The sequence below is a fragment of the Lathyrus oleraceus genome, chromosome 1 (genome assembly GCF_024323335.1).
Source record: "Lathyrus oleraceus cultivar Zhongwan6 chromosome 1, CAAS_Psat_ZW6_1.0, whole genome shotgun sequence".
Taxonomy (NCBI): Eukaryota; Viridiplantae; Streptophyta; class Magnoliopsida; order Fabales; family Fabaceae; genus Lathyrus; species Lathyrus oleraceus.
Genome location: NC_066579.1, coordinates 392,037,071 through 392,048,784, shown reverse-complemented (window position 1 = coordinate 392,048,784; position 11,714 = coordinate 392,037,071). Strand labels below are relative to the sequence as shown.

At 36.9% G+C, this 11,714-nt stretch overlaps 1 protein-coding gene across 1 annotated transcript; it reads right to left on the bottom strand.

Moving 5' to 3' along the window:
* Positions 1–1,435: 1,435 nt before the first annotated feature.
* LOC127073975 (glucan endo-1,3-beta-glucosidase, basic isoform) lies at positions 1,436–3,611 on the bottom strand. Its single transcript, XM_051015229.1, has 2 exons — positions 3,247–3,611; positions 1,436–2,561 (listed from the first exon to the last, which is right to left on the bottom strand). Exons 1-2 carry the CDS (start codon positions 3,323–3,325, stop codon positions 1,543–1,545), a joined length of 1,098 nt encoding a protein of 365 aa, XP_050871186.1. The 5' UTR covers positions 3,326–3,611; the 3' UTR covers positions 1,436–1,542.
* Positions 3,612–11,714: the final 8,103 nt, after the last annotated feature.

Here is an 11,714-nt window from a genome sequence, read left to right as displayed (position 1 = left end):
TTTGAATGTGTAGCTTTCACTCTTATTTTGTGCTTCTTCTGCTATTGTTGTTTGCTCTGATTATTGTGGTTGTGGTTTGCTTATGTTGCTCAGTCTGCAAGAATTACTCTTAAATATCTTGTAAGGTTTTGAAAGAGTTATTTTTCCAAAATTTTCCAAAGGGGAAGATTGTTGTTCCTTTCGATTGGATGCATCATGTAAAACAACACGGAGTGTAGACGGTATTTTGGTAAAGAAAGGACACATGTGGGACATGATGTTCCAACGCGTGTGCAATATCTGACCCTTGTCAGCAGACCAGTGTTACAACTATTTTGAGGGAAATTTATGATTGTGTTTCAATTAGATTTGTTGTTATATCTTAGCATTGCATTAATTAGATTTACTAGGAAGATTAAAAGGATCAAATCAAAATAGTTAAAGATTTAAATTTGAATTAAAACAAATCAAATGTTTTTGTTAGAGGTTTATGAAAAAAAAATCAAAATTGAATCATAGGATTATTCATCTAAGACACTTTGTATTAAGTCTAATGAGTAGTGGATTTTCTTTCTTGGGTTGGAAGCCCCTCCAGATGTAGGTGATGTTGCACTAAATTGGGGTAACAACTCTTTAGTATTCTTTATTGCTTTTTGATTGATCATCTTATTTTCTAAAATTTGTCATATTCTCATTTAAGATGTTAAACGCATTGGCTTAGACATCTGGTCCAACATCTGTCCCCTTAGAGCGAAATTTAAATGAACTTTACCTTAAATTTTAGTTTCTTTTACTACTTTTGATGTGATGAAACACAAGAATGAAGTTTTGGAGTTCAAAACTTCATTGAGAATGGAAATATGTTTTTTAAGGGTTTTAAGAGAAAATGGTATTGATCATGAGGAAGAAGAACACATGGTGTTGTTTTATTAAATTTCCCTCTTACAGTTTCGAAAATGCATTTCTGGAATTCTGACTGACATGCAAAAGTGATATTTTTTCAAATTTCCGCTTCACAAATCTAAAAGTATACATCCGAATTTGTCACTAAATGTTAAATTAGAAAAAACCTTGATGGGGTAGGTCCGGAGATACATTTTCAAATTAAATTTTAAGGGAAAAAATGGGGTTAGTCTCATTTAAACCATGTTTTATTGTGAAAAGGATGCGTTCGAAAATGTATTTTTGAATTCTTAAGAATATTTTAGGATTTATATAGAAACAATTCCCTAATTTAATTCTTCTAAGATTTGACCCATTAAAGATGATATGGTATTTAAGGTGTATTTTTGCCTCATTAAAATATGAATACTCATTATGTTATTTTTATTTTTATTTTTATTTTTATTTTCTAAATCTTATGGTTAAATCCTAATTAGGGATTAATTGTAAAACTCTCCATCAATATATGCATAAAACTTTAGTGTATGTATAAATTAAATCCTATTATTATATATTGTTAAAAAGAAAACTATGAATTTTATTCCAAGTAGTGGTTACAAGATAAAAACTAGACCACCAAATTTATTTCATGAAACATTCAGAGAAACCTTAATTGCATAATTAAATGTCACTCTTAAGAGGAACAGATACATTAAACAAAGCATCATCAATCTTCCAATCCTTTTTCCCCCCAAACCCAAATGGATACTTCTTTTGTTTATTAGGATAGAACACTCCAAAATGTTTCTCCAGCTCAGGATTCTTCTGATTCTCATCAAACAAACCAAATATATAAGTCTCAATAGGACCATTCCTCATTGGAGTCCCACCTTTAACATGTCTAATCAAATTATCAAGATAAACTCTTGCATTATCATAAGTAGCTGCAAATCCACCATCTGAAGGCCAACCACTTTCAGACACAACAACCTTAACAAAACCAATTCCAGTATTATCAATTGCAGCATGTAATGAATCCAACAAAGCATCAAATAGGTTTTGGTATCCTCTTGAACCATCCCAAACCACAACATTAGGTGAAGTGAATAAAGCATAAGCAAGTGAAATGTCTTTAGGGTTATCAGAGTAGCTAAAATATGAGTAGATATTTGCAAGTAAAGGTGCATTTGCATATACTAAGTAGCCTATAATTGGATCCAAATATGATCTTACATCGCTTCTAAATGAACCTTTAGACGGCGGATACGAGTTTCCTATCAGGGTCATGTCGATAGCCGTTGAAACCTTGATTTGATCTTGAAGACCTTTTGCTCTTATTGCTTGGTATATGTTTTGGATCGCAGGGAGAACGAATTTCGCGAATTGAGATGATCCGCCGACCGGATTAACTTCATTACCGACCGCGATGTATTTGATTTTGACACTAGGGTAGAAGTTTAGTACATTTTTTTGTACCCACTGAATTGCAATGTCATTGTTTGTAGCAATGTTTTGTAGGTCGGAATTTGGCACACCTAACATGAGCTCAATGTTGGAGTTTCTAAGTGCTTCTAGAGCTGCTTGATTTGGATCATATATCCTCATTCTTTGGATGTTGTTTGATTTGCAAAGATCTATTACTTCACGTTGTGATGGTAGATTGTTTCCCAGCATGCCATAGCAAACACCAATTTGAGCACCTGATTATGAAAACATTGTATGCATCTCCTTAGAGCAGGATATGTAGAATTGTATTATTCATAATATATACTATTGGAAGAAATAATTAGCAATGGATTTCATTATTATTTTAGTGAGAAAAAAATAAAAAATATGAATTTTATTTATTTTTATCTTTAATCTAGTCTACTTCAATTTTATATATTTTTATCATCGGACACAAAAAAAATCAATTATATCTATTAGTATTCCCTCCAATAACTATTATAAATAAATAAAATATCTCAAATTTTGGTTACTACTATAAGGAAAAGGCATTAATTTTAAGATTTATTGATGTTTGTATTACTATTATACCCTTAATTTTTTTTATTGTTGATAGTTGATTCATCAAATATAATTAAGGATATTATATTAAATTTTATTTATCAAAAAAATTTATTATATTTAACTAACTTTTTTTATCAACATAAAAATAGTTAATTTTATTGATAATTATTAAAAAAAAAATCTTCGGATAATATAGAATCTAAATATATATTTATAAGTGGAGACAATCTTTCTTCGGATAATATAAAATCTAAATATATATTTATAAGTGGAGACAATCTTCAAATAACATGTCGGTTTTATAGGTCACATTTGTAAGAATAATTGTGAAGTGAGACTAGTAAATAAGAAGATTGGCTAGGAACAGTCACTTACTTGTCAAGCGAAGATGTACGGTTAAAAGAGCAAAGAGTAGCAGTAGAGAAGACATTACGGTATTGTTGTTTATGATCATGCTAAGAAAGAAAGCTATAATACAAAGGAAAGTGTCATAAAATTTGAGTATTGGGCTGAGTCCTATATAAACTGATTCTGGTAAGTCACATATTTATATAAAATTTATGCGCAGTGACCATTAGTATTTTGTATACTAGCATGTATAAAGGTCAAAAAGTTAGACCTTAAGTTTATATGTTTATCGACTGATTCAAAGAATTCTATGGCTGTCACTTTCCTCTTTAGAAATGTCTTGCCATTTTTAATTTTCATTAGACTAGACATGGAGTGGATATGAATCTCTGTTGTTGGTCAATAGCTTATGCTTTCCGCCCTTCTTAAATATGAATTTCGGTCATTAGTCAATAGCTTATCCAAACACAGAAGACAAATTCAAAGTAAATAAGGAGATTAAAAACATCTGCTACATTGTTCTCTATTTGGATGCTTAAATGTAGGAGAACGCGGTTTATATATTTTTATTGCACCACGCGAATTTCCAAAAATACCTCATGTTTCCGAAGATGTGTCTTCGGACGTACCTCTTACATATTCAACAAAAGTCATTACAGGAGACACCATGTAAGTTGGGTTATTTTTATTCCGAATATGTATCTCCGGAATATTTTAAGAAATACTGTTATGAGCTGGCAAAATAGTACTGTTGGAGGAAAAGGACAAATAATAAGCAATGAAGGACAGATGGCAAATGATCCTAACATTGTGGAACCAAGGAGAGGCAAGAGGGTGAAAATCCCTAACAGAAAATATTATGCGTGTCAGCATATATAGCAAGGAGGATGCAGTGAGAAAGCAGGCAACAAGTGACACTATTCTCTCTTCCTTTATTGGCATTCCTTGTGAATGATTTCTCTTACTTTTCTACTACATTAAGTGTACTGTTTCATTCCAAGAAGGATTGAGAAATTATTCTCAATCTGGTATCTCATAGATTCTTCATTGTACTAACTTTTATTATAATGAAGTGAATCTTTGTGAAGAATTTGTCTGCATAATTTTTCATTTGTTACCACTTTTTGTTGCATAGCATAACACCCCTTACATTTGGTGCTTTCATCGACTTACCATGGCGGAAAATACGCGAATGAAAGGTTTGGAAGCTGCCATCAATGGTATCAACACCACGATGCAGAAGATGATGGAAGATGCCTACGCACGACATAACGACTATATGCAACACCGACACAATGATATGGCGCGTCTCGAACGGTTTGAAGCACAACTGGGCTCTTTACAACTCTCTTCCGCCTTGAATGGTAGCGGGAACTCAGACGGAACTCCACGGCAGCCGTTTCAGATACGCAACGTGAAGCTTGATTTTCCCAGATTCGACGGTACTGAGGTATTGAACTGGATCTTTAAAGTTGAACAGTTTTTTGATTATTACTCGACACCGGACAATCAACGCCTTACCATTGCGGCGATGCATCTTGAAAAAGATGTCGTACCTTGGTATCAAATGATTACCCGTAACAACCCTTTCCGATCTTGGGGTGCTTTCACACGTGCTCTGGAATTGGAATATGGTCCTTCTCCATACGAATCTCCACGACCTACCCTTTTCAAATTAACATAGACCTCAACGATCAGTGAATACTACTCCACCTTCACAACCCTTGCTAATCGCTCCCATGGCCTATCACCTGATGCAATCTTGGATTGTTTCATCAGTGGGCTTAAGCCCGAGATCTGTCATGATGTCATAGCCCAAAACCTTACCTCTCTCTCTCACGCCCTTTCCTTAGCTAAATTATTTGCAGAAAAATACACCCCTTTCACAAAACCCTACCCACAAACCACAAAGGCCATTTACCATCCTAGCCCACACTCTCTGACCCGACCCACCAACGCCATTCTACCCACTCCATCAACCCGACCCCAAACTCAAACACCAATTCCCAACCCTCGTCCCATTCGCAGCATCACCGCTGCTGAGATTCAACTCAGGCGTAGCAAGGGCCAATGCTTCTATTGTGATGACAAGTTCACACCCAACCATCGTTGTCCAAATAAATACTACCTCCTTCTTTAAATTGATGATTCTGGTTCACCCGAGCAAGAAACAGATCCGCCAGATGCTGATTCTTTACTTCAGATACTTGAAACAGAGCACCATCTCTCATTTAATGCCCTCAACGGTGCGCATAGTGCAGGCACACTTCGTTTTCAAGGGCACATTCAAGGAGTATAAGTCCAGGTTCTCCTTGATAGTGGTAGCTCCGATAATTTTTTGCAGCCACGCATAGCTCAGTGTTTGAAATTGCCAATTCAACAAGCTCCTCAATTTCAAGTTCTTGTGGGAAATGGTAGCACACTGACGGCTTCGGGATTGATTAAGGACTTACTAGTCACGATACAGGGTCACAATCTCCACCTTCCAGTGTATTTACTTCCTATTACTGGTGCTGATTTGGTACTAGGAGCACCATGGCTCAAGACTATAGGTCCTCACATTGCGGACTATGATGCGTTATTGATTAAATTCTACTGCAACAACAAACTCATCACTCTTCGAGGAGAGCAATTCATGGAACCGAGTCAATCTCAATTTCATCATATCCGTCGCCTCCATAACACACATTCTATTGATTCATCGTATACTCTGCAATTCCACTCTATAGCACCATCATCATCAGTAGCTACTCTTGATAAATTACCAGACAATTTAGCTACCTTGTTGCACCGTTATTGGAAGGTTTTTGAGGAACCTAATCGTTTACCTTCACCAAGGGTACAAGATCATTCGATTCCTCTTTTTGATGGTAGTAATCCGGTTAAGGTCAAACCTTATAGATATCCACACAATCAGAAAGCATAAATTGAACGAATGGTTTCTGAAATGTTACAACAGGGTATTATTCAACCTAGTACTAGCCCGTTTTCATCCCCGGTTTTGCTGGTTAAAAAGAAAGATGGGTCCTGATGATTTTTCACTGATTATCGTGCATTAAACGCGATTACAGTCAAAGATAGCTTTCCAATACCAACGGTTGATGAGTTGTTGGACGAACTGTTTGGAGCTGCTTATTTTTCTAAATTAGATTTGAGAGCAGGCTACCATCAAATCTTAGTTAATCCTGAGGATTGTCATAAGACTTCTTTTCGTACACATCAAGGGTTGTATGAGTCGCTTGTCATGCCGTTCGGGTTATCCAATGCACCAACTTCGTTCCAAAGTCTTATGAATTCTGTTTTTCGAGACCAATTACGCAAGTTTGTGTTAGTCTTCTTTGATGATATACTGGTGTACAACCCCTCTTGGTCTGCACACCTTGAACACCTGGAGGTTGTATTAAGGTTGCTAGAACAACATGAGCTATTTGCCAAGCTTTCCAAATGTTGCTTTGGCCTTACTTCAGTGGATTATCTAGGCCATACCATCTCAAATCAAGGCGTTGAAATGGATAAATCTAAGATTCAAGCTGTCATGGAATGGAAAGTTCCGTCTTCTCTCAAACAGCTTCGAGGGTTCTTAGGATTATCAGGTTATTATCGTCGTTTTATTCGCAATTATGCTGCCATTGCCTCACCCCTCACTGAACTTTTAAAAAAAGATGCTTTCCATTGGACTCCAGCAGCTACTGAAGCTTTCGACAAACTCAAACAGGCCATCACACAAGCCCCAGTTTTATCGTTGCCAGATTTCCGATTGCCTTTTACTCTTGAGACTGATGCTTCCGGGTCCGGTATCGGTGCGGTGCTAAGTCAAGCACGCCACCCCATTGCTTATTTTTCAAAAAAATTGTGCCCTCGAATGCAAAAGCAATCTGCGTATGTCCGGGAACTCTACGCTATTACAGAAGCTTTGGCGAAATTTCGTCACTATTTGATTGGTCATAAGTTTGTTATCAAGACTGATCAACGCAGCCTCAAATCCCTCACTGATCAGTCGATTCAAACCCCCGAACAACAGCATTGGCTTCACAAATTTCTGGGATATGACTTTACCATCGAGTATAAACCGGGAGTGGATAATATTGCAGTTGATAGTCTCTCGCATTCATTCTGTTTAGCCCTATCAATACACACACCTCAGCTTATTTCCATGATTCATTCAGCTGCGAATGAGGATTCTGTGTTGGCAGAGATTAGAAATCAATGCTTGTTGGGTACATGTCCTACACCTCACTATCAAGTCAAGCATGATATGTTATTCTGGAAGAGTAGATTGGTTATTCCTCAACAGCCTGAATTGATCAAACGCATTCTCACTGAGTTTCATTCTTCAACCTTGGGAGGACATGCTGGAGTTACACGCACTAAAGCGCGCATCGCGACTCAATTTTTCTGGGCCACTATGACTAAGGATATCAAGGAGTTTGTGTCACAATGTTTAGTTTGTCAACAAGCCAAACACTCGACAACCTTACCTGCTAGATTACTCCAACCTCTGCCTATTCCACAACAAATTTGGGAAGACTTGTCGATGGATTTCATTACGGGACTGCCACCATCTAATTCTTACACTGTTATTCTTGTGTTTGTAGATCGTTTATCCAAATATAGTCACTTCATTCCCCTCAAGGCTGACTATAACAGTTACAAGGTAGCAGAAGTCTTTCTTCATACAATTGTTAAACTTCATGGGTTTCCTAAGACTATTGTGTCTGACCGAGATCGTGTGTTCACAAGCCAATTTTGGCAACAATTATTCAAACTCAGTGGCACAACATTGTCTATGAGCACGGCATACCACCCTCAAACCGATGGCCAATCTGAAGCTGTAAACAAATGTTTAGAACTTTATCTTCGTTGTTTCAATAGCGATTCTCCTCGTGCTTGGTCCAAATTACTGCCTTGGGCAGAGTTCTCATACAATACTTCCTTCCATACAAGTATTGGTATGACACCAGTCAAAGTGGTTTATGGACAAGATCCTCCGGGCCTTATTCGCTATGAAGTTAACAATGGTGATCCACCATTGTTACAACAGCTATTGACAGAGCGAGATGATACATTGGCTGCTCTGAAGGCTAATTTGATGCGAGCTCAACAAATCATGAAGAAATTTGCTGATAATAAACGACGATTTGTTGAATTTAAGGTGGGTGACATGGTGTTGGTCAAGTTGCAACCTTACTGTCAACACTCAATAGCTCTTAGGTGCAATCAGAAACTCAGTATGCGTTACTTTGGCCCCTTTCCTGTCATGGAGCGCATTGGTCAAGTTGCTTACAGGCTGATGCTTCCCACTACTGCGAAAATTCACCCTGTGTTCCATGTGTCTGCGTTAAAATTATGCAAAGGTGACCACCATACACAGCTGCTACCCCTTCCATTAACTACTACTGAGCAAGGACCATTGGTTTTGCCTCACGCTATTGTTAACCATCGCACTGTCATCCAAAATGGTCAACCAATTCAACAGGTTCAAGTCCAGTGGGATACTTTATCGACGGAAGTCACTTGGGAAAACTGGGATGAATTGAAGGTTCTGTATCCTAACCTTGAGGACAAGGTCCTTGTTAATGAGGGGAGTAATGTTATGAGCTGGCAAAATAATATTGTTGGAGGAAAAGGACAAATAATAAGCAATGAAGGACAAATGGCAAATGATCCTAACATTGTGGAACCAAGGAGAGGCAAGAGGGTGAAAATCCCTAACAGAAAATATTCTGCGTATCAACATATATAGCAAGGAGGATGTAGTGAGAAAGCAGGCAACAAGTGACACTATTCTCTCTTCCTCTATTGGCATTCCTTGTGAATGATTTCTCTTACTTTTCTACTGAATTAAGTGTACTGTTTCATTCCAAGAAGGATTGAGAAATTATTCTCAATCTGGTATCTCATAGATTCTTCATTGTACTAACTTTTATTATAATGAAGTGAATCTTTGTGAAGAATTTGTCTGCATAATTTTTCATCGGTTACCACTTTCTGTTGCATAGCATAACACCCCTTACAAATACCTTATGTATTTACCAGTTTAGTGAAATTCCGGAGATGCATCTCCGGAATTATGGGCGGGATTTTAAAATTTGTTGTCATCTTTGCATGTCAGATATTTTTTGGAGATGTATCTTTGGATATATCTGATAAAAGAACCAGTTGCATGATCACACAATCATTGTTGACATAGTTGGTTTTCAACCAAACCCTTTACCAAAAAACCCTCTACTCTCAATCCATTTTTTCATTCCAAATCCCCATTATTTTGGTTCATCACATCATACGGAACAAGAGAAGATAGAATTTCATGTAAAGATCTTTCATTTCCCTCTGCATTGGTCACATTAATCATGCTTTTTTCTGGAAAAAAAGAGCGTTGTATCTGAAAAATATCTTCGGAACAAGTATGAACTATTCCGGAGATGCATTTTCAGAAGTTGGATGTGTTTGATTTCCAATTCTGTCTTCCGCAGTAGCACTTATATGTTGCTATGTTGTAATTGTTATCATTATATATGGTGTACCCCAATGTTTTCCCAAAATAAGTTGTTTCTTCGAATGTCCAACGTGTTGTCGTGAAGGCAATAAATGTTGGCAACCAAATTAAAAACAAACAAGAGTTTGAATCTTGTGATCAAATGCTTCAATAGATTCGTATGGAGGCTTCTAAACTTGGGTTTGGTATGGTTATCAGAATGTCTTGTAATGGTTCGGATAAAAGATGTGCTTTTGTGAGCGAAAGAAGCGGGAAATACATAACTCCTCTCCGAAATTTTAAAAGAGACGACATTGGGTCTAGAAAATCTGAGTGACCATTCAAGGTGCATGGTTACATGTTGGAAAACAAAAACTGAAGATTTAATGTGATATGTGGTTTGCATAACCATGATTTGTGTGAAAAATTAGTTGGTCATCCTAGTGTGTGTCGGCTCATGTCGGAAGAGAAGGAATGTGTTGTTGACATGACCTTGAGTATAGTTCAACCGAAAAATATACTTGCAACATTCAAATGGAAATGACCCAAAAATATATCAAATATCAAACAAGTGTATAATATCTGGTACCTGACTACCAATGCGCTTAGGAGGGATAGAACTGAGATGCAACAACTCTTGAAATTGTTGGATGATAACAGCTACGTGTCTAGATATCGAACATGCGAGGATGGAGTTACTGTTAAATATATATTTTAGACTCATCCTGATTCCATAAATTTGTTCAGCATGTTTCCTACGGTGCTCATATTTGATTCAACCTAAAGACCAACAAGTATATACTTCCATTATTAGAGATGGTTGGTGTTACCTCAACCTGAGAAGGCATATTCTGTTGGATTTGTATTTCTTGAGTGTGAAAAAGAGGACAACTTTACTTGGGCGTTAGAGGTGTGTCGGACACTGTTGAAGGATCAAGGTGAGATGCCTAAATCGATTGTTACGACAGTTATACCGCATTGATAAATTCGGTTGCAAAAGTATTTTCTTCTTCTAATGCATTACTTTGTAGGTATCACATAACAAAGAATGTGAGAAGTCGGGTTAAACCCGCGGTAGGGACGAAACAAATAGAGTCAGAAGATAGAAAGTTGGTGAAGGAGGGAGTGGTTATAGAAAAATAATTGATGCATGGAATCATATAATAAATTCATCCACAAAAGAACTTTATGTCGATTTCGTTATACATTTCGGGAAAGTGTGTGAAAAGTACCCATATTTGTTGAAATATGTTGAAAGCATAATTCTTGACCAGGTGAAGGAGAAAATTATTTGTGCATGGACTGATAATGTTAGACACCTCGGAAATACAACAACTAACAGAGTTGAGTCTGCACATGCTACTTTAAAAAATTGGTTGGGAAATAGTAAGTGCGATTTGTGTAGAGACTTGGACTTCGTGAACCATATGATTCAAAACCAGCATAATGAGATACAAACACCATTTGGTCGGAGCCTCGTAGTTTTAGAACACATAGTTAAGGACAACACTCTATATTCTGAGATGCTCGGTAATATTTCTCGGGCGGGTTTGAACAATATTTTTCACGATGCTAAACAAGCTGATAATGTAGGCTCCGATAGCACAAAGTGTGGATGCACCATTGTGAAAACATATGGTCTCTCATATGCTTGTGTTAGTGCTAAAAAAGTTAAACTTGGCGACCCAATAAAAATGGACGAGGTTTGCACTCATTGAAAGACACTTAGATTTGATGATGATGGTGTCATGAATGAAGGTAAATCGAATATCTCTATTTTGACCGAATGGGAAGTGATACAAAAAATATTTTTGAAAGTCGATGACAACATGAAAGTATTTGTTACCTCCAATTGAGTCCACCTGGATATGTCCACACACATCAAAGTACATAACTTCAAGAATTGCCTTTGACTTGCTTCCTGCATCCATGCTGAAGTTGTTCTGGTGCTGCTTCGCCTGCACATATTCTTCACACACTTCATTTGGAATGTCAATTTCTAGTAACCCTGAAACCATAT

Coding starts and splice junctions, on each gene's coding strand:
- LOC127073975 (XM_051015229.1), bottom strand. CDS start 3,325: ATGATCATAAACAACAATACCGTAATGTCTTCTCTACTGCTACTCTTT. Junction 2,562..3,246: donor CGTACATCTTCGCTTGACAA/GTAAGTGACTGT, acceptor TTTCATAATCAG/GTGCTCAAATTGGTGTTTGC.